General features: G+C 45.7%; 1 protein-coding gene and 1 pseudogene across 1 annotated transcript in view; both read right to left on the reverse strand.

The window, feature by feature from the left end:
* EFCAB6 (EF-hand calcium binding domain 6) overlaps positions 1 to 23,706 on the reverse strand; it is an 88,178-nt gene that overhangs the window by 29,852 nt on the left and 34,620 nt on the right. Inside the window, exons 11-19 of the mRNA XM_066634239.1 lie at positions 22,770 to 22,940; positions 22,481 to 22,552; positions 22,187 to 22,347; positions 17,809 to 17,979; positions 14,810 to 14,981; positions 8,960 to 9,074; positions 7,540 to 7,655; positions 4,905 to 5,140; positions 410 to 506 (exon numbers count right to left, since the gene is read on the reverse strand). Coding sequence (XP_066490336.1) covers positions 410 to 506; positions 4,905 to 5,140; positions 7,540 to 7,655; positions 8,960 to 9,074; positions 14,810 to 14,981; positions 17,809 to 17,979; positions 22,187 to 22,347; positions 22,481 to 22,552; positions 22,770 to 22,940 — 1,311 coding nt within the window. The remainder of the gene's footprint in view (positions 1 to 409; positions 507 to 4,904; positions 5,141 to 7,539; positions 7,656 to 8,959; positions 9,075 to 14,809; positions 14,982 to 17,808; positions 17,980 to 22,186; positions 22,348 to 22,480; positions 22,553 to 22,769; positions 22,941 to 23,706) is intronic.
* LOC136657822 (5S ribosomal RNA) lies at positions 15,862 to 15,978 on the reverse strand (annotated as a pseudogene).

The following is a 23,706-nucleotide window of genomic DNA, read 5'->3' on the forward strand; positions in this document are numbered from 1 at the left end:
AGAAAAATGTAGGTTTAAAATATGTGCTGAACCATCACCATGTGCAGCTTAGCTCTCCACTGTTTGCTATTCAGTATGCAGTAAATGCGGCCTTCGAGGCCCCCATCAGGAATTTTAGCCCCATTGCTGCAGCAGAAGCAACACACACACACAAAAATAGCATCCATATTCTAGTGGAAGCTCTTCTGCTACATTTTTATTCTTTGAAAGCCTGAAAAACTCAAGGGCTTCAAATCAGTTGCTGCAACACAGTCATTTTTAAATTTATCACAAGCTTTGATCATTAATGAGCTTATTTGCTTATTGTAGCCAAATACTTGGTTTTTAAAACATTTATACCATCAAAGATAAACAGTGTGTGAAGTTCTCAAATCCTCTCTAAGCAAGTGTATTTGCCATCCAGGCTTACCATGGCGAGGTCATGCCATCTGGTTTGTGCTTTGATACTCAGGTAGTAATGAGCTTGTTCACAAGCGAGATCGGCATCGGCTGCTATCTGTTTGGGTCTCAGAAAGGAACAATTATTATGATAACTAAGAACATAAGAAGAGCCCCACTGGATCAGGCCATAGGCCCATCTAGTCCAGCTTCCTGTATCCCACAGCAGCCCACCAAATGCCCCAGGGAGCACACAAGATAGAAAGAGACCTGCAAGGCTTCCTGGGAATTGTAGTTAAGAACATAAGAACAGCCCCACCGGATCAGGCCACAGGCCCATCTAGTCCAGCTTCCTGTATCTCACAGCGGCCCACCAAATGCCCCAGGGAGCACACCAGATAACAAGAGAACTGCAAGGCTTCCTGGGAATTGTAGTTAAGAACATAAGAACAGCCCCACTGGATCAGGCCATAGGCCCATCTAGTCCAGCTTCCTGTATCTCACAGCGGCCCACCAAATGCCCCAGGGAGCACACCAGATAACAAGAAGACCTGCAAGGCTTCCTGGGAATTGTAGTTAAGAACATAAGAACAGCCCCACCGGATCAGGCCACAGGCCCATCTAGTCCAGCTTCCTGTATCTCACAGCGGCCCACCAAATGCCCCAGGGAGCACACCAGATAGCAAGAGACCTGCAAGGCTTCCTGGGAATTGTAGTTAAGAACATAAGAACAGCCCCACCGGATCAGGCCACAGGCCCATCTAGTCCAGCTTCCTGTATCTCACAGCGGCCCACCAAATGCCCCAGGGAGCACACCAGATAACAAGAGAACTGCAAGGCTTCCTGGGAATTGTAGTTAAGAACATAAGAACAGCCCCACCGGATCAGGCCATAGGCCCATCTAGTCCAGCTTCCTGTATCCCACAGCGGCCCACCAAATGCCCCAGGGAGCACACCAGATAGCAAGAGACCTGCAAGGCTTCCTGGGAATTGTAGTTAAGAACATAAGAACAGCCCCACCGGATCAGGCCACAGGCCCATCTAGTCCAGCTTCCTGTATCTCACAGCGGCCCACCAAATGCCCCAGGGAGCACACCAGATAACAAGAGAACTGCAAGGCTTCCTGGGAATTGTAGTTAAGAACATAAGAACAGCCCCACCGGATCAGGCCACAGGCCCATCTAGTCCAGCTTCCTGTATCTCACAGCGGCCCACCAAATGCCCCAGGGAGCACACCAGATAACAAGAGAACTGCAAGGCTTCCTGGGAATTGTAGTTAAGAACATAAGAACAGCCCCACTGGATCAGGCCATAGGCCCATCTAGTCCAGCTTCCTGTATCTCACAGCAGCCCACCAAATGCCCCAGGGAGCACACCAGATAACAAGAGACCTGCAAGGCTTCCTGGGAATTGTAGTTAAGAACATAAGAACAGCCCCACCGGATCAGGCCACAGGCCCATCTAGTCCAGCTTCCTGTATCTCACAGCAGCCCCACCAAATGCCCCAGGGAGCACACCAGATAGCAAGAGACCTGCAAGGCTTCCTGGGAATTGTAGTTAAGAACATAAGAACAGCCCCACCAGATCAGGCCACAGGCCCATCTAGTCCAGCTTCCTGTATCTCACAGCGGCCCACCAAATGCCCCAGGGAGCACACCAGATAACAAGAGAACTGCAAGGCTTCCTGGGAATTGTAGTTAAGAACATAAGAACAGCCCCACTGGATCAGGCCATAGGCCCATCTAGTCCAGCTTCCTGTATCTCACAGCGGCCCACCAAATGCCCCAGGGAGCACACCAGATAACAAGAGACCTGCAAGGCTTCCTGGGAATTGTAGTTAAGAACATAAGAACAGCCCCACCGGATCAGGCCACAGGCCCATCTAGTCCAGCTTCCTGTATCTCACAGCAGCCCCACCAAATGCCCCAGGGAGCACACCAGATAGCAAGAGACCTGCAAGGCTTCCTGGGAATTGTAGTTAAGAACATAAGAACAGCCCCACCGGATCAGGCCACAGGCCCATCTAGTCCAGCTTCCTGTATCTCACAGCGGCCCACCAAATGCCCCAGGGAGCACACCAGATAACAAGAGAACTGCAAGGCTTCCTGGGAATTGTAGTTAAGAACATAAGAACAGCCCCACTGGATCAGGCCATAGGCCCATCTAGTCCAGCTTCCTGTATCTCACAGCGGCCCACCAAATGCCCCAGGGAGCACACCAGATAACAAGAGACCTGCAAGGCCTCCTGGGAATTATAGGTAAGAACATAAGAACAGCCCCACCGGATCAGGCCACAGGCCCATCTAGTCCAGCTTCCTGTATCTCACAGCAGCCCCACCAAATGCCCCAGGGAGCACACCAGATAACAAGAGACCTGCAAGGCTTCCTGGGAATTGTAGTTAAGAACATAAGAGAAGCCCCACCGGATCAGGCCACAGGCCCATCTAGTCCAGCTTCCTGTATCTCACAGCGGCCCACCAAATGCCCCAGGGAGCACACCAGACAACAAGAGACCTCATCCTGGCGCCCTCCCCTACATCTGGCATTCTGACTTAACCCATTCCTAAAATCCTAAAATCTAACTGAGGAATTTAGGAATCTAAAATCATTCCTAATCCTAAAATCTAACTAACTGAGATTTTCTTTCAATGGAATCATTAATAACTCCCCAAGGTTTTGTTTGTTTGTTTGTTTTATAGTTGCACGGATAGTTTTAAAGCAGTTTATCTCAAACATCTACACACAGATGAATTCCTTATAAATATTGCTAGCCCCCTTCGACTGTAAGTTAGGAATGGCATCTTTAAAAACTCTTGTTAATTCTTCTTACAATTTGCAGCCACAGATGGGTCAAATTGCTTAATTGCAGCTGAGATTTATGGAGAGAAATATTTTACAAATCAAAGCAATATCATAAAAGAGAAAGTACCTCTGAGATTCAAATTATGACGGATTTTCATGAGAAAGACCAGCTGTAACTGATTTTTTAAAATGAAAAACAGAAATATTTAACAGGGAAAGGCACTGAGCACAATCCCATCTTTTTCTTCTCCTCGGACTTGTACCAGCTAAAGAGCCAGGGCAGGCCCAAGGAGAAATGTTGCGGAGTGGGAGGTTTACAGAGGAGTAAGGGATTTAACCGCTTTTGCCTCTCAAGCCTCCCAAGCTGCTTCCTCCCCCCATGAATACAGCCCGCCCATTTTGCTGTGGCTCCACCAGTGGGGGGAGGATAGGATTGAGCTGTAGGTGTTTTTACTGCAATAGACTGACAGCCCAATCCTATGCATGTCTACTCAGAAGTAAATCCCTTTATGGCCAATGGGTCTTACTCCCAGGAAAGTGTGGATAGGATTGGGCTGTTACACAGCTATTTCTCTGCATGTTATTGCTTTAAATGTTTATGTTCCATCTTTGCAACAAAAAATCCACAAGATGCTGGGAGCGCAATCCTATACCTTCCCCCCTCCTCACTGATGCGGCCATGCCAAAAAGGCACATATTGTATTATGCGGGGCAGGGGGAGATAAGGAGGCTTCAGAGGGAAAAGGGGAATTATTTCCCTTAACCTTCCCTAAGCCTCCCAATGGGTTTCGTTGGACCTGCACTAGCTCTTTAGCTGGTGCAAATCTGAGCAGAAGATAAAGGTGGGGATGTCGTAAAAAGAGGGGATAGGCTCTGGCATGTGCCATTGCCTCCAGATCCACCCCCGCCCGCTGCCTACCCACCCTCATTCCTCCCCCTCTCTCCCCACCTTCTTCCCTGGTCCAGCAGGCACAGTGAGAACCGGAGGCGGCCTATTGAAGCTGCTGCTGCTGTTTCCAGCTCGGCACGCCATCGCCACCCATTTTGCAACAGTGGAAATGCCTTCTGCTGCCACAGTGCACTCAGCACAGTCCCCAGCCCTCAAAGGGACTGGGCTGTGAGATCCACAAAGGTAGCACAGCCAAGTCTTAATTACATGGGCCTGTGAAACTGAGAGTCAGAAATTTTTTCCCCCTCCAAATTTATAGATTGTTTTCTATGGATTTGGGGTGCCGATTCCCAACATGGCACCAGCTTTGCCTGATCACATCTACTTAGATGATCCACATTCATTAGAGAATGGATCAAGCGGCTTCTTCGTGAGGAAACCATGGCATAGGCTTCCTCACAAGGAAGCTGCTTGAACCATTCACTAACGAGGCTATGCTGTGTTTCCAAAACTAGACATGGCAGCACAAAGCTGGTGCCATTTCTGGATTCAGCCAGGAACACATCTAACTTATAAGTCAGCAAAATGTGTTTTGGCCTGCGTTATTTAATGGTCCACGAATAAGATTAAAGAAACCAAAACATGCTGACCGCTTGTCAGAGGTGCACAAGTTCTTACCAAAACTAGAGTGACCAGGAGCATATTTTTTTTCTTCCAGTGCTTGATTGTATCCTGAATGACCTGGGATCCTATCCAGTTTACCTTGTATCCTAGCTTGGATCTAGATAATACACCAGTAATGTCAGTAAGTTGATTAGATTGCTGCCCTTCTTACTTGTAAGATGGGGTGAGCCAAGGACGCATGTCTTTTGCAGCATGTGCTTGGTACAGCTGAAGAAATTCCGGATAGTTCAACGTCGAGATCATGTTCATTCCCAAGAGACCCAGCAAACGTATGTATTCCTCATCTGTCATGCTGATCATAAGGCTGTCCAGGAGGCGTCGGAAATCAAGCATGGTGACTTTGCCGTCATTGTTCAGATCTATTTTACGGAAGGCGATGTAGGGGTCCTAAGAGGAAACAGTCAATTTAATGTCAACACTTGACCTTTAAATTTTTATATAGATATAGACACAGAAGCATAGCTAGTGGGGGGGGGGCAAAGCACAAAATCTTGCAGGTGCCTGAACACGCTGTGCAAGGGGTCCCTTCCCCTCCCTTTGGAGCCTTTCCTGAGAGCAAAAGTACTCAAAATCAGGGTAGCGGTCAAGCCGAACCAGGGCAGGGAAGGATCTTGGCAATGGCAGTGCATGCCAAGGTCCTAACCCCCTTTTCTGAGCCCACCCCAAGGCTCCTTGAGCTAAACAGCTGTCATAGGTCTGAGGAGACCCACTGCAGGCCAGGCAAGTAAGGTAAGTAAGATAAGCAAGAGAGGTAAGTAAGAAACAGGGGATAGAGGGAAGTTCTCACAACACCAGAACCAGGGGATAGCCACTAAAACTGGCTGATGGGGAAGTCAGAACAGACAAAAGGAAATATTTCTTGCCCCAGCATGTCATTAATCTGTGGTACTCCTTGTCAAAGGATATGATGATGGAACCTGGCCTAGATGCCTTTAAGAGGGGATTGGACAGGTTTATGGAGGAAAAGTCCATCACAGGTTTCAGGCCATTACGGAGACATGCAGCCTCCTAGTTTTAAAAGTAAGCTGTCTCTGACTGCCAGGTGCAAGGGATGGTACCAGGGTCCAGGTCTCTTGTTGTCTTGTGTGCTCCATGAGGTATCTGGTGGGCCGCTGTAAGATACAGGAAGCTGGACTAGAAGGGCCCTTGGCCTGATCCAGTGGGGCTCTTCTGATATCCTTAAGTTTAAGCTATCAGGATAGCTAAGATCCACACTTGACTCTGCTCACATAGCAAACAACTTGGCTATGCATGTTATAACATTGAAAACTTCCTCTCTCAACAACTGTCTCTACAAGCACAAAAGGTTGGAGAAACTTGAAGTGATGGCCTGCCAATCACCTTTCCCTGCACTTCCAGGAAGGAAGGAAGGCTCCCCAGGGTCTCAGATCCAGAGCAACAGCTCATTGCCTCAGCCACCTAAGAGCATAAGAACAGCCCCACTGGATCAGGCCATGGTCCATCTAGTCCAGCTTCCTGTATCTCACAGCGGCCCACCAAATGCCCCAAGGAGCACACCTGCAAGTCAGTGTTATAATCTCCTGGTGTTTCCCTCAAGCTGCTAATCTTCCTTGGGTGCCAGGGGTGCCCAAACCCCGGCCCGGGGGCCACTTGTGGCCCTCGGGGGCTCCCAATCCGGCCCACGGGGAGCACCCAGTCTCCGATGAACCTCTGGTCCTCCAGAGACTTGCTGGAGCCCTTGCTGGCCTGATGCAACAGCTCTCAATGTGAGGATGACTGTTCGACCTCTCACCTGAGCTATGGGATGAGGGCTCCCTCCACTACTTGCTGTTTCATGACTGTGATGCAGCAGTGGCAGTGAAGGAAAGGCTGGCCTTGCTTTGTGCAAGGCCTTTTATAGGCCTTAAGCTACTGCAATACCTTCATTCATTCATATGTTCCATCTTAAATATATTCACTTATGTAAATTTATTCAAATTTTAAATGTAAATTTATTCCTTTTCCCCCCAGCCCCCAACACAGTGTCAGAGAGATGATGTGGCCCTCCTGCCAAAATGTTTGGACACCCCTGCTCTAAACACTGGAAATAACAGCTGACAGCTGTGATACAGCTCCTCCCCTCTGGAGTCCAACACGCTGGGGCTTCTTTCTTCCTGGGAAAGTGGGAAAAGGAAATGGGCAAATCAGCACTTCAGACCAATGCTTGGCCTGTAGGGAGAGCTTGTGGAGGGAACATTCCTTACAAGCAGAGCCGCTTGCCACAGGAGCAGCACCATGTGCAGACCTGCTCCAAGACTGGTCTAAACATGGGTCATTCCTATAAGTTTGCATCTAAAGTAGTTGCTTCGAAGAAGATATCCATAAGCACTTGCAGTGGTGTTGTCCGTGCAATACTGCCCAGTGCAAGTGTCACACCCCCGCACCACTTTACACCCCCTGTTCTCACCAAAAGCGAGGCGTGGCACCTGGAAGTGGTTCAGTGGTGACATGACGACATCGTCCTGTGCACAGCTGAATCACTTCCAGGGTTGCCATTTTCGGTCTTTCAGAGCTTGGAGGGTGGGAGGCTCCATCCACCGTCAAACATGGTACAGCCCTTGGCTCGGTGGGGGCTTGGGTAGTCTGCCCATCACCCCCCAGGGCACATCGCCTGGGGCAGACCACCCCCCATTTGTCATGCTACTGGACACTTGGGGACCCTGCCTCTACCTTCTTTTTCCTTACAGTAATGCACATAAGAAAAACTTGTGAAGAAATACAAAGAGCTGCACCATAAAAAGAGAATGTACAATGTGAATTGGTGATAAAGAGCTGAATGTCATTACCCCGTATTCTTCCGCAAGCTTCTCACTATACTGGCTGAGGCACTCTTCAGCCGACATGAAGTGACACTTGTTGACAATGGCTTTGTGATTTGAAGAGTGACCAAGCAGCCTGGAATCTGAAACAGTCATGGAAGGGTGAAGTGCGGTCTTAAGGTCAGGCCAGTCGGCAAGCCAGTCCTTCTCACTTTCCTTCTCTGATTATTTGGGAAGGACTTGCTTACTCCACAGGATTTCAAGATAAGGAGAGGGGGGACCCAATAATCCAGTTGTAGTCATTTGTGAAGGAAAAATGTACTGAGAAATGCAAAGTACACTTTTGGACCTAGCGGGTTACATATTTTGAATCTCTCACATATAAACCTGCTAAGGTTTATCTGTAAATCTCCTCATTCCATGTATGTTTTATAGCAGCAACAACAGACACATATTAAAATTATCATAGATTAAAAAAGGTCCGAGAACACTTGCATACAGCAAGCTTTTCAGGGTTGCAAACAGGTTTTTCCCCCCAGACACCTCAAGAGATGCCATGGATTGAACATGAGACCTTCTGAATACAGAGCAAATGCATTGAGCTAGAGCTGCATCCCCCAAAGTCATGCATTGCTGACCTCGGCATAGGAAATAACCACATACTTGGCATATCCAAGCCCTATGAGGAAAGGTTGAGGGAAGCTGGTCTGTTTAGCCTGGAGAAGAACAAGAGGGGATATGATAGCACTCTTCATAGACCTGAAGGACTGTCCTGTAAAAGAAGGGACACATTTTTTCTTAAATGTTCCTTAGAGTAGAACTAGATCTAATGGGAACAAACTGCAGAAGAGGCAATTCCGGCTAGATATCAGGAAGAAATTCTTGATGGTAAAGGCAGTTCAGCAGTGGAACAGGTTGTCAAGGGAACTGGTGGATTCTCCCTCTCTAGAGATCTTCAAGCAGGGGCTTACAGGCACTTGTTCGCAGGGACTAGATGACCTCGTGGCCTCCTTCCAACTCTATGATTCTATGGCTCTGTACCCTATATGATCTCCATGTTCACACACCCAGCAGTGTGGGACAAGGTCGGGGGACAGACGGACAGTAACCACAGCCTGCTGTGATCTGCCAGCTAGTCTTCAGATAAAAGTGTTATTTGTTTCTATCACTGCTGTGGTGTTTTCATAAATGATATTTGTAAATGTTTTTATGAAATGTTTTTATGAATGTTGGGTCTGTGACCATAAATAATGAATTATGATGGTGATATTTGCAAAGTGGGGCTGCATTTGGCCTCAGACCTTTCAGGATTATTGTGACTCACCAGTTTAGCAACCATCCAGTCTGCAAGTTATATACCAAGAACACCTAGCTTGTGGTGATGAGAAAATAAAGTCTCAATTCATCCATGGTTAACATGTTAACATGGCAATAAATATCCAGATACCTTCAAATATTGCCACAAAATCAAGATAACTCAGTCCTCCAGCTGGGAATCCTAGTTTCTCCATGAGTAAGTTAAACTGGTCATCATTCATGGGGATCCCAATATCTTCCAATAGCTGTAAGAGAAAGAAAGCACAAATGATGAGGTGTTTACTCATTGGAGCATGATCCAGACCAGAGAAGAACCGATAAGTCCTACAGTGAGCTGTGAGACTGCTGCTGCCCACAGTCTGTGCACCTGACCTTTCTACACATCCCTGGGCACTTCATGTGGTTACTGCAATATAATAATAATAATAATAATAATAATAATAATAATAATAAACTATTTATATCCCGCCCTTCTCCCCGAAGGGACCCAGGGCAGCTTACAACGTATTAAAAACAGATTAAAAACATAACTTAACCGCAAATAAAAACATATTAAAACACATTAACAAATACCCATAAAAAGAGTAGTCAGATAAAAAGTACAAAACGCAGCAAATCATAGAGGAATCAGGCTTGTAAAAATACTAAAAGATATAGAAAAGATGTTTAAAAAGGCCATGAACTCAGAAGGCTTGTTTAAACAAAAAGGTCTTCAGGCCTCGCCGAAAAGTCTCAAGAGAGGGAGCCATTCTCAAGTCAAGGGGAAGTGAGTTCCATAACGTTGGTGCCACTACTGAGAAGGCCCTATTTCTTGCCGCCACCCCACGTACCTCCTTAGGCGGCGGCACTTGTAAAAAGGCCTTCTCTGATGACCTAAGAGGATGAGCCGAATTGTACGGAAGTAGGCGATCTCTGAGATACCCTGGCCCAGAGCAGGATATGGCACCCTGACAAAGGCGTAAGAACATAAAAAGAGCCCCACTGGATCAGGCCAAAGGCCCATCCAGTCCAACTTCCAGTAGCTCACAATAGTTCACCAGGTGCCTCAAGGAGCACAATAAGACCACAAGATGCCTGCATCCTGTTGCCACTTCCTTCCATCTGGCATTCTGAGGTAGCCTAATTCCAGATCCAGGAGGCTGCACATACCCATCACAGACTCATGTGCGCTGCCCTGAGCACCAAAGAGGGAGGAAGGTATAAAAATGTGAAACATAAAGATAAATAAATAAAATAAAGGTCAGAGTGGCAGACATGAGGCAGAGAATGTGGAATGTGTGTGTTTGTGTGTGTACAGACAGATGGGCAAGGAGATAAGTGCCCAATTCTCAGCACACCCCCCCCCCCCGTGGCCATTCTGCAATAGCACCCACACTCCCACCCACCCCTTTTCACTCCTCTGGCATCCACAGGCTCAACTGAGGTGAAGACCCCTATTTTGAACTATGCATTAGTGCAGTGGAACTCAAATGTTTTAGCACCGGGACCCACTTTTTAAAATGACACTCTATCAGGACCCACCTAGCTTTACAAGGCTTTAAGAAGGTGATCTAGAAATAAATTTATTTATTTATTTGCAACAAAAAAACAACCTCAATCAGTTTCTTGTAATGAGGCAGCCCTAACGCATAGCCTCAAGGCTTGAGGGGCTCAGTGATGTGACCCAGGCTTCACCTGCCCCCACTACCTGTCACTGACAGACTTGGAAAAAAACACACCAGAAAAAAGAGGCTCAGTCCTTGATCTCTCCAGATTTACACAAGTTTGCAGACTGCAGGAGCTCAGCTGTTTGCAGGGCAGTTAGCAACCATCTGATTTTTGAATAGCTCTGTGGAACCCACCAGAAATCAGGTCACAACCCACCAAGTGGGTCCCAACTCACAGTTTGAGAAATGCTGTATTAGTGGAAAGTCCCATTAAAATAAGTACAATTACTTGTAAGTAAGTGCTTTTTCAGTGCTTCTTCTAGCTTGATAATCACAAGTTATTCCTGTACTTCTAATCTGCGCACGCTGTACTCTTTTGTACTTGCCCTGCATTTTTTTTTTGTTCTTTTATAATTGCTTCAATGTTGATTGTTCTTGCTATATTATCCTTTCACTTAGCTCTGGAGCTTAAAAGAAAAACAGCAGGGTAGGGCTGAATGGCGTAAAAATTGTTTTTAAAAAGTGAGAATGCTCCAATTAGCAAATTATCACTCTTTTCAGTAGATTTCAAATGCTTTGAAAAGAGATTAGCTGCTTTTATGCTTTAGTGTAGGCTTTTCCTATCAGATCAAATAGTTCTAGAGTCATAGGAGCAAGCAAATGAAGGAAGGCACAGTTACATAAATAAAACAAAGAACACAACCTTTACTGTCTTTTCACAGTGTTATTAGGAGTTAGTGGCTTTCATGCAGAGTTCTATACAGAGTGCAATAGGAGTTCCTGCACAACTGGACTTCTGCAAGGTCAGGGACACCTTTGAGATTCTTTGTGTGCTGATGTCTCACCAACGAAGTGAATTCTCTCTCTCTCTCTCTCTCTCTCTGTGTGTGTAAGAATTTCCTTAGTCCGGCTACTGGTATGCAGTTAGGAACAAGTGTAAATAATAATGTGCTCTCCAGATCTAAATCCACTGGGACTTGTGGGATTTTGTTTGGGCAAGTGCAAAGGTCCATTCTGTACATAGAAAAAAGTCTCAGATGCCAAGCTGCACCTGCCAAAATTCCCTCGTCTACACAATTGTTAAAGGTTCAGGAACCCAAAAACTGAAAAGTTGACCACCCCTGGAATACGGTTTACTGCTATCCATGGCTTCTGGTATCTGCAGTAGCAGCAGAAATGTATCCCCAGTGGATAAGGGGGGTGACTGTATACGAAAAGGCCAAAAACCAAAGAACACCATAGCTGTCTTTGCCGTGGTCTTTGGACAATGTGCCATGTTTCGTCTTGGACAACTTCTGTGAATCATGGACGTTTCAGAAGCAGCAGGTGACATGGCAAAGCAGACTTTCTTTCTCCCAGAGAAAAAAAAAACACCAGTCCAAATCTCACTGGATGTGCGAATGTGTTACACTTTCCTTGAATATGCTATGAAAAATGTATTCATCTGGCCCATTTGCTTTCTTAAATGGAGCAAAATTATGGCAGGCAGGTAGTAGGGCTTTAAAACTTTACCCTTGCCCCAGTTCAGTTAGGCATTCACCCCTGCATTATTTTAATTGGGGGGGGGGGAGGTTTCAATGGAAGTTTTTTTCCCAATTAATGTAGCATGTAGGTTGCAAGAGATCACGACTGGCACGGCAGTGGAGGAAAAAATTTAAAGACCCCCCCACCCCCTTCCTGCCTTTGTTTTGCTCTGTTCAGGTGCATCCCCCCCCAGCACTATTTAAAAAGAAAGAAAAGAAAAAATGGGCCAAACTAATCACATCTAGCTGGGCGTTAAGTCACACTAAGACTGGAGCACTGCAATGCCTCTTGTACGGGGCTACAACTGAGCTACTATGTGAGGAAACTTCAGCTGGTACCAAAACTGGCTGCAGGCATTCTTGGTTCTGACCTCTGTTTTGGAGTTTGCGGTTCCCAGTTTGTTCCGCTTTCACTGATTATCAGAACACTTCTTGGCTAAAGCCCCTTTGTTGATTATTACCTTTGATTATCCACAACCCTCAAAATATGGGTTGTGTCACACACACCCCTCCTCCGGGAGGGCTGTGAGTAGCTTGGAGGGGGGTTGCAAAGCTCTGGCTTAATCCTTGTAATCTCCAGGTAGGGCTGAGGGAGACCCCTGGAAAGTGGGTGACCTTGGGTCAGTCACTACCTCTTAGCCTCACCTACTGCACAGGTTGTTGTGAGGATGCCCTGAGCTCTTTAGAAGAAGGGTGGTAGTAAAACATGAAAAATAAATATAGGCAATGCTGAGCTAGATGGACCAATTATCTTACTCTGGGAATTCTCAAAGTACGGGGTTGCAACTAGCTGTAATGTGGAGGGGTCATTCTATAAACTGTACGTATTATTTTTCAGGAGTCACAGTATCATTAAGAGTGAAAAACCCTGCCCCAAATGGTTTAGGGCCAGGATATTTAAAGGATCACCTCTCCCCATAGGAATTTTCTTCATTCACTTCATTCAACACCTCCAGCCCTGCTCTGCATTCCCCCTTTGTCTGAAGTTCAGTTAGGGAAGGGGAGAGATCCTGTATTTTTGTTTGCCCTTTTCCAAACTTCAGAACTCCCTCTGACCTAGAGATTGATTTGACCCCCTCTCTGTTAGATTTCCAATAAATTTTCAATACTTATTATCTGCAGGAGTTTCCGTTTTGAGGTCCCTGGATGTGGTTTATGATTGCTTTCCTCTGTTCTCTGGTGCCTCAGTTGTTTAGCGTTAAAGGTTTCTTAGTTAAGTTGCTAATATTGTTTAAACAGTTTTTAATTATAATAATTACATGGCTATGCTCTTTTATTGATATGTTGTTGGCTGCACTGGGGCCCATTTGGGGGTGGAAAAGCAAGAGAAAAAGCTGAAGATAGAGAAAGGGAGCAACTCCTGGAGTGATTCTTTGGATCCTGGACACAGTGAGCCTGTCCTACCTGAGGACACAGGTATATACATAACACAGTTCAGCCACACATGACATACCCCTTAGGAACTGGTGCTGCCCACCTGGGGCTGCAGCAGTAGGGGTTTCTTTTTCACTAGTCACATTACATGACTAGTTGTGTTCAGCTTGGTGATCAGATCAGAAGCAAACCTCAGCTACAAGGTGAGGGAGAGGATTCTCTGGGATGCTGCTCGTAAGTGATTCTCTGTCAAAAATAATCTGTGGCATAATCAAAATCACAAGTAAATCAAGGCTTTTCTTGTATTCTATCGACAATGTGTTTAATATGAGTACAGATTATAACATATAGCCCAACCCATCATAACTCCCCACGTGGCGATGAAGTTGTGCCAACATGGTGCCCACTGCATCCTGCAGGGGATTTTGGCCTCTGGAGGCCTCCTCAGGGTAAGGGAACATTTGCTCCCTTGCCCCAGGGTAAGCCTATGCTGGCCCTCTGGGTCTACTCAGACCTGCACCAGCGAGATTGCTGATGCAAGTCTGTGTGGTTCCCAGAAAGAATATCGAGGCCAGGAAGGGGAATAGGTTCTGGCGTTTGCCCCTGCTGCCAAAACCACTAAAGGAAACATCATTTTGAGATATATAGTTATTATCATGTGTATATTATCTTATCTATATTGTGTATCTCTTTATGCACAAATTCTGGAATGTCTGAAGTCAGTTTTCTAACTCAGACATTGGTATTGACCCCTTGAGAATTGTCAGGCACATTTGTGTCCACTGCAGACTTGCTCCACCATCTTGGATACCATCTTGGGGACTCCAGCTGAATGTTCATAACCCTGGTGATGAGAGAGGCTGATGATGAGAGGTTTCTGGAAGGCTACCTGAAGGCTGCTCTGGGGCTCGAGCAAGCCCAGGGAAGGAGGCAGGAGAAAGGTGGAGGAGGAGGATGAGTGAAGTAACCCCCTCCCCACTGCTGAACTCTGAGGCAACACTGTTGGGCCAGCAACCTTCAATGAGTTGAGGGATAGCCAGCATGGAGAAATCGCCATCACCATTGCCACAACCTACAGTGCATTAAGAGATATCCAGCACAGAGGAGGAAGCATCAGATGTTGGAGATGATGTTAAGCCTGCACTAACACCCAGCCTCATAGACTTCAAGTTAAGATTCAGGTTCATGAAATTCATAGAGTATATGGTGAAGAGGGTCTCCTGGAACCTAACACCATTTTCCCCACAGGCTCAATGATCAGTATCTGCTAATTCCGCGTCCACTAGGTTTTTCAGAAATCTAACCCCAACGGATAATGAGAACTGACTGTATTTCTGTATAGGTTACATGGGTAGTTATTCATGTGAAGCGATTACAGGAGGTCTCTTCACTCAATTCCTATTTTGCACAGCAACCCCCAAATAAAATGAAACATACCTTGCGGAAATCAGTTTTACTCAATTTCCCACTAGCTTGCTTGTTGTAGGCAAGAAAGCCATCTCTGAGGCTCACTTCCTGATGCAGGATGCCATCCCTGAGCCTTTCAATTACTTCATCAACAATTCTATTCTTGGTGTATTTGTAAGCATGGTCTTCAATCTGTTTCATTCTAAAATTGGCAATGAAGAGAAGCATCTTAAATATGGCATGATAAAATGCAACAAACATTAAATGATCTGTATCACTGCAACTATAGAGAACATAAGCACATTGAAAGATTTACATTACGTGAGAGTTGTTTATATAGCTATAACTATCATCTCTTCAGATTTCAAGGGCCACATAGAGATATCCATTGTGGAGACAACACTTGAACTCACTTGGCTGTACAATAAAGGCTCATGAAGGACTCTCTTAGGTGTTAAATAGCTTGAATATTATCCTAAGCCACAGTACTTAATCTAGACTTCTGCATGGACATTGATGTTACCCAGATTTCTTGCAAATGTAGACAGCCCTATTCATTTCAATGGAGGCAGCAGAATCCACATTACAAAAAAAACAAGCACAGGGATTTATTGCTTCACTGAAACAAATAGGGTGGTCGTTGAAGGCTGAGGAGCTCTGTCTAGGCATCTTCAAGCAAAGGATGGATTGGGACATACAGCCAATGGAACAGACCAAGCATTGGCATGATTCTTCTGGAAGGAGGAGGAAGGGAAAAGTATCCCTCTGCAGGTCAGCAGGTTAGAATACTGGTCCCCCAGTTTTTTAGTTCAACTAATATCCAGGAGAATAGCCAATAACTCTTAATGACTCCCTAATGATCCCAGAAGTGCTCCTGGGTGGAGGGCTTCTTGCTTGTTTGCAAAACCATTATGTGGACGTAGAACCTGCAGGAGAGGAGCTGGAGGCATGGGATGTAGGGTTGGCAAGCTTCAGTCTCGAAAGACTATGGTATAAGCCTACAGCACCCGGTATTCCCAGGCGGTCTCCCATCCAAGTACTAACCAGGCCTGACCCTGCTTAGCTTCCGAGATCATGGTATAAGCCTACAGCACCCGGTATTCCCAGGCGGTCTCCCATCCAAGTACTAACCAGGCCTGACCCTGCTTAGCTTCCAAGATCAGACAAGATCGGGCATCTGCAGGGTAACAGTTGTAGGATGATTCAGTTAAACCCCCCCACCCCCGCCGCCATGTTAAGTGGCAAGAGCAAAGGCAGCACATGCTGGGAGATTTTTAGTGAGCCTGAGTCAGAGGTTCAAACTACTCATAAAAGGCATCCCCCTGTATCCCCTGATACATTTGCACACACACACACACCCCCCCCACAGATTCCCAAACCACAGATAAAAGTGAACCTATACTTACTATGGTACTAAGTATATAGGGTATAAATCTAAGTATAAGTACATAGATAACTAATGAACACGTGGGGGATGGAGATAAGTGCACTGTAGATACAGATTCTACAGATCCACTGTGGATACAGGATCCACAGACATGGGGAGATGCCTGTAAATTTAATGTAATTTTCTTCTTCTTTTTCTTAACATAGCACACAGAGTGCAGCAAAACCATGGTGGGGAGGAAGAGAGTTATATGATGCTTCCCCGGTCATAGTTCTGATGGGGATTGCACCGTCCCCCACATGCTATTTCAACAACAGCAGGGACAAATACAATCTCCATCAGAATCATGACTTATTAACGCCTCCCCCCCAAACATGCTTTCTCTGCACCCTGAGCATTATTTTAAGGGAAGAAGCAAAACAAAAGCAGTCAAACCATCTGTTACACATAGTCACATGTAGTTTGGCCCAGTGAGAGACTGGAATGGAAACAAAGGGAGACAGACAGCCTGTAGCCAAGGCTCCTTTGGGGATGTAAAGTTGTAGGTTGTAAAGTTGGGGGTGTAAAGTAGGACCATTAAGGGGTAACTGGACTGATATCCCATAGGCTCAATTAATACAAAGACACTGTAAGCCTCTGGTGATTTCTATTCCTGAGGAGGGCAGAACTTTGGAACTTTCATCACTCCAGGAAGTGGGGCCTGAGTCTGCAGCACCTCTTTCCCCCATCTCCTTCAGACTGTTCCAAAGCTGCTGTTTGAAGATTTTATTTGGATACAGGTGCATGTCGCTTAACAACCGGGAAACATTTTCCAATCCCTGTCATTAAGTGATTCCGTTATGCAGACATTCAGCTTTTTGACTTACATTCTAGTCCAGTAGTTCTCAAACTGTGGGTCAGGATTGCACCCTGAATTGACTGGAATTTCACTCCATTACATTACATGTGGAGGATACAGCTACAAAAAATGCAGTCAGTCCTTAAATGGAATGTAACTATGTGATGCACACCTGCATTTCCAAATCTCACGTTCCCACCTTACTCCAATCCTTTTTACCACACCTAAGGCAGGGCACACCCTCAAAATAATGGAAAGAAGATCTGGAAAGTATGGAAAGCTCTTCTTTTTCTTCTTTCTGCCCTCTGAAAAAATCCCCCACATTTAATGGAAAGGGAATCAACTGTGATGGTTGGATCTCTCAGCTAGGAACTGGAGAATGAGTTTGGTCCTGGAAACAAAATGAGGGCCATTTCTACCCCCTGCCAGCCCAAACAGTGCAGCTGCACCAACAGAGAGCAGAAATTTTTCTAAGTGCTCAAAGTTCAATTGTCCTGAGAATGAACAACCCAGCACCTGTTTGGACGAGCATCTCGTCATCCAATTCAGCTGACGAATCCCCTTCCATCCCTGTGAATTTCATCAAATTCTGAGTAGAAATGAAACACTGCAGTGCATTTAAAAGACAACATTTCTTTTAAGTACGTATGACTGATTCCTAGAGTGGCCACCAAAATTTCAAGCTACTCTTCCTTGTGAAACATCAGGAGAGTTTCAAGAGAAGCCAAAGATGTTTGGATGAAACTGAAGAAGGTTTCAGGGGACTAGAAGGGTCATTTGCTCCTAGCAATTGCGATGCCATACCTTTCCAAAAAGTCCAACTGTCTTTTTTCCCCTCTCTGTTGGCTTTCCTGGGATGGTGGATAGTTGGCAGAGGAAATTAATTCTTTCGGCAAATCTGCAACTCCTAAGCTATGAAGGAGCATCCTATACAGGACTCCTTCTGTCGTGTCATCTTGGTATTTCTGGTACAGTCTGAACAAAACAGATTTGAAAGAATTGGCTTAATTGCCTGGATAAAAAAATATATATCTGCAAGGGAAACAGTGCGTTTGCACATGACAAGCAAGTGTTTTGTCTTTCAGGGGCCAAGCCCACAGGTGGCACAACCCAAGACGTTCCTCTCTGCCTCCTCTGGTCTGCTGCCGCCTCCTCTGCACTGTTTTTAAAGAGATCCTTACAGTGCTCCTTGTGCGGTCTCTTCAAATGCAGACGCGCAAGCCTTCTGGTTTTATTTAAGAGGACCACATCCATGAAGGATCCAAGATGGTGGTGCCCAAATCTTGTGAGAATTCCTGTAATCCAAGATGGCAGTGCCCAGGAGGACTTGTTGGAGGGACCACCAAAGACATCCTGCAGCACCGTGAGTGCACCGTGACACCTTAAAGCATCATGATGCACCCTTCGTGAACCCCTGCCATAGGCTGATAGAGAGGCTATTGCACCAGCATACCATGAAGATATGGCTGGGCGCATAGTCAAGAGTTAATTCTTGGGTTGCACTTTCCAAACATGGGATGCCCCCCTAAGACCGTATTAATTGATACACAAGTTGCTTATGCTCCAGTTGTTTACATGAAAATAGTGTTGGCAGTCAGACAGCAAATTTAAAAGTCTGAACATGTTTATAGCAGATTACTCCACGGATCAAATATAGTTAATACAGGGGTTTTTAAAACAACAACAACAACAACAGAAAATTCAGAATTGCCATAAGTATCCCATGAATGCCACCACAGGGTAGCATATAATTATGCTCATATTACTGTGGTTCTGCATATTATGACATAAATTTGTTTTTCATTTAAGAAAAGAACAAAGCACTCTAGGCTGCCACGCTTTAAAACAAAACTTGAAGTTGAGAAAAGGACACAGCAACTATTTCACAGTGCCAGGAGTCCTCACCCCAGCTGCCATAAATGCTTCCCAGTGCACAGAGAAAATGGATACAAACCTGAGTGCAATATGTACTTAGCCGCCTTGAGTCCCTTCGGGGAGAAAGGCGGGGTAGAAATAAAGTTATTATTATTATTATTATGTAGAATCACCCCCAACGATGTGTTTTAAAATTAAAAAGATTTAAAAAAATGTAAAAGAACTACCCCTCAGTTCTGCAGTTTGAATGTCACCTGCCAGGGAGCCATCTGCAAGAGACATGCCAACCAGTCTGCACCAGTAGAAGATAGCAGCACTGTTGTAAGGTCCTGAAGGACAAGTCAGTCAAAAACCCAATTAAAATAGAACCTCCCCCCCCCCCATCCCAGGCAAAGTGCAATTGCAAACAAATACTTTAAGAATATTGCGTTCAAGACACAAGAAAACTCAGAAAGTGATTTATTCTTGTTTGGTAATGTTGCTCAAAATCGCCTTTGAGTAGCATCCCCTCAATGTATGAATTAAATCCCCCTGTTGGGTGATGAAGCCTCCAGCACAGATTTGACAGCTTTACACCTCACTTCAGCACATTTAAAAAGAATCATGTCGATTTGACTAATGGGAAAATACTGCAACTTGGAATCTGGAACCTCTTCTCTGCTGAGTGTTCGTGACAGAACACTGCCATCCACTGTTCCTTGTAAGCGTATCAATCTTGACAAAGACACACACATTAACATACAGAAAGATTCATAATACATGCATTAGATTCTTATCCAGCTATGGAAGAGCTAGCTACCTTTATCTCTTAAGATAAAGCTCCCCTTATCTCTTAAGCCTGGTCTTTTATTGTTTCCAAACACCATTAAGTACTGGCTGTGGGAAAACTGGGAAAACCCCTTCATCACATGTGTCTCTGTATAAACGCAGCATCACAGAGCCACCCAATATACAACAGCAGGTTTGAATTTCATACACAGGGTAGACCCCAGAGAAACACATCTATTGCTAGGGCCATTATTTATTATTTATTTCTTTGAAGACTTTGTACCCCGCCTTTCTTCCACACATTGGAGGCAGGCTGTGCAGCATGGCCTTTCCCAGTTTGAAGAGACACTTTGCCAACAGTCTGAGGCTAAGAGGCAAAGAAGGAAGGCCCATAGCCAGGGAGACAGACCAGGGACAGACTGCACTTGCTCCCGGTGTGGAAGGGATTGTCACTCCCGGATTGGCCTTTTCAGCCACACTAGACGCTGTGCCAGAACCACCTTTCAGAGCGCGATACCATAGTCTTTCGAGACTGAAGGTTGCCAATACAATACAATAGGAACACTCAAGGCGGCTTACAACATAAAAACACAATACAGAATGCACGATTAAAACAATACTAAAAAAATGTTAAAACATAAAACAATTAAAACGTAAGGCAGATCAAACCCCAATGGATCACATAAAATTATTAAAATTACATTCATTAAAAGTGCCAGCCCATCATGTCAACAGTCAACAGACCCTCTTAAATAGAAAGGTCTTGAGTCCCTGCCGAAGGGTGTCCAAAGAGGGAGCTGATTTTAGCTCCAGAGGGAGGGAATACCACAAGCAACTTGCCACCACTGAAGAGGCCCTATTTTTTGCTGCCATCCCCCTCACCTCTTTCAAAGGTGGCACAGTTGAAAAGGCTCCTTCTGATGACCTGTTAGGACAGGTAGGATTATAAGGAAGAAGGCAGTCCCTCAAATACCCTGGTTCTGAGCCCTTAAGAACCAGATAAGTCAAAACTATCACTTTGAATTGTGCCCAGAAACGAACCGGCAGCCATTATCAGCGATAGAGGGCAAAGAATCAATTTACTCCATAACCAACAATGGGAAAGCCTGAAAAAAGTTCTGAGAAGTTTGTTTCATCAAAATCAGCGACAGCATTTGTGTTTTGTACTTCAATAGCTTTCGCCTCTCATAAGCCTGAGTAGACTGCACCCATCTGCTGCTTGCTACAAGCAGGCCAGGGACCAGGGAGCAGCGCAGAGGTAAGAAAATAACTTTTGTCCTTACCTGCTCTGCCGTGCCATGGTGCCCAATGAGCAAGCCACAAGTAGGAGGCCTCTTTTGCTGGGACAGTGACATCACAACATCATGTGGCATCGTGTCATTGATGACAATTCCAGGTTCTCCCCAGAGGAGTGCTGCTTGCTGCAGTGGCTTCGCACCCCCCGTTCCTTCTCCTGGAAAGGAGAAGGAACAAAGCTGCCAGCACCTTCTCCTCTGGGGAGAACCTGAAGGGACTGCCTTGCCTTGAAGGGGAGCCTCCAGAGGAGAAGGAAAGAGGGGTGCAAAGCCATCAGCACCTCCTCCATAACTAGGACAAAGCCTGAAGGGCACTCATGTGCCCACCCTCGGCGTAGTGCCTGGGGCAGGTATCCCTCAGGCTCCACCCCAGTTATGGCTGAGTTTGGGAGATCCTAGAGAAGGGCAGATGAACTGCAGTAAAAACTCCTGCATTGCAGCCAATGTGGCACGGATTGTAGCAGACGCTACTGCTGAAGCAAGGCTCAAGAAAAGACAGAGCCCAGGCCGTCTGGAGGTCTTGCAGTGATTTAGGCTAATGTGTTGCCCAAGATGCTGAAACAGGGAAGGCTGAGCTATGGCCAGCCCAAGGCATTTTGCTGCCTGAGGAGGAGGACAAGATGATGTTCCCTCGTTCCAGGCATTCTGTCCCATGGATGGAAATGCCTGTAGCCATGAAAGTGTCTATCATGTTACTCTGAACTGAACCCGCCCTGTGCACAATTCCAGATCTCTACTTGTTCTTCAGAACAACCTACCATGGATAGGCAGGGCTGCAGTGTCAGTTCTTGAGAGCCCAAATCCCATCCAACTTTCCAGTACCAATGAGGTTGTGTTTCTGGGGGGGCTGTCCCAAAGGCCTCCTCAAGGTAAAGGAACGAATGTCCAGTGTTCAGGGCTGAATTGCAGCTGCATTGGTGCTGGAAAGTTGGACAGGACTGGGCCCTGATTGTTTTGCTCATCCCAGTGATAAGTCCACTAAAGTTACTAACCTGCAAAAAAAAACACACAAAAAACTTGCTAGCCCATTTCTGAATAATCACACTTGGTCTTTGGATAGTGCTTTCAGGAACCCCAAGCATTTTGTGTATATAATTACAGTTTGACACGTCCAGAAGATCGGTCTGCATTACTATAACCACTGGGATCCTTTCCTCACCCCTCCCCAACCAGTGGGTAGCTTGACACCCAAGGGATAATAAAAAGAAGCAAGAAAAGCAAACTTTGCCATACCAGTCACTTACGCAATAAAATGGTCATCAGTTAACGAGGGACAATAGAGCAGAAGAACTTTCCGGAAATTATTTCGGCTAATAATGCCACTGCTTTGAGGGTCACAGGCTTGCAGAGCTTTGCTGAATTCAGTCCAGTATCCCTTGATTTGCTCAGTTAGAACATCTTCTGCCTAATATGCATATATTTGGGGAAGTAAATTCAAGCACGTACAGTGAATTATAGCACGCAGTGCAGCAAAATTAGGGATTTAAATAAGAAGATCTGAATTGGCTTTCTGAAAAAACTAACTTCTAGATACTTACAATATTCCAAGCTTCAAGGACAGAGGATGGCTTTTTGGCCTTCTTTGTACCATTCATCCATTTGGAATCTGTCTGATGGGATAAAGAATTATTGGAATGAAACCTTTTCCACTTCATGGCACAAGGGTCAAAGGCAACAGATCTTTGTGTTTGGGAAAAAACAATCCATTTAGACTCACTAAAGTGAAGCTATGCTACTGCTTCGCCATATTCAAAGAGCAAGATTATATTGCTCCCATACTTTGTTCTAGTTAGACAACTGTATAGGAAGGTGCTGGCGAAAACTTACAATGGAATCCTTATCTTCAAACAGGTTTAAAAACATATTGTAGCTGAGATGCCCAGTGTGCTCTGGATCAATGATCTTGATTAATTCTTGGAAATCATCATCACTTATTCGGAACATGATGCAATCCAAAATCTGACGGAGCTCATTTCTGGTGATCTTCCCATCTTGATTCTTAAAAAATGTACATACAAGAGATATAAAAAAGGGCATTAAGAAGGGAACTGACAGTCGCCCTAGAAACAGAGCCGCAGAATCCAAAAGAGTTTTTCAGCGATTTACAACAGCTATGCCCTGCAGCACACCGGTGGACCTTTCGTGGCACACCGATGTGCCACAGGACACCAGCTCAAAAATTGTTGCTCTGTCAGGTTATGGAGCAACCTGATCAACTCTTCCTCCTTCCTTTCTTTCAACTGCAAGCAGAGGTAAGCAGCTGATGTGAACTCACATTCCGTGCCCTGCACAGCAGGAGGACAAGGAGAATGAGGAACAAGCACCTCCAATCTCTTAATGTAATGCTCCAGTTTTGCTATGGAGAACTCATGCAGGGAAAGCGCCCTACAGGTAGACCACAGCTGCGATACAAGGACATCTGCAAGAGGGATCTGAAGGCCTTAGGAGTGGACCTCAACAGGTGGGAAACCCTGGCCTCTGAGCGGCCCGCTTGGAGGCAGGCTGTGCAGCATGGCCTTTCCCGGTTTGAAGAGACACTTGGCCAACAGTCTGAGGCAAAGAGGCAAAGAAGGAAAGCCCACAGCCAGGAAGACAGACCAGGGACACACTACACTTGCTCCCAGTGTGGAAGGGATTGTCACTCCTGAATCGGCCTTTTCAGCCACACTAGACGCTGTGCCAGAACCACCATCCAGAGCGCGATACCAGAGTCTTCCGAGGCTGAAGACTGCCAACAACAGTTTTGCTATTATACAGGAACAAG

Source organism: Tiliqua scincoides, chromosome 7 (assembly GCF_035046505.1).
Source record: "Tiliqua scincoides isolate rTilSci1 chromosome 7, rTilSci1.hap2, whole genome shotgun sequence".
Taxonomy (NCBI): domain Eukaryota; kingdom Metazoa; phylum Chordata; class Lepidosauria; order Squamata; family Scincidae; genus Tiliqua; species Tiliqua scincoides.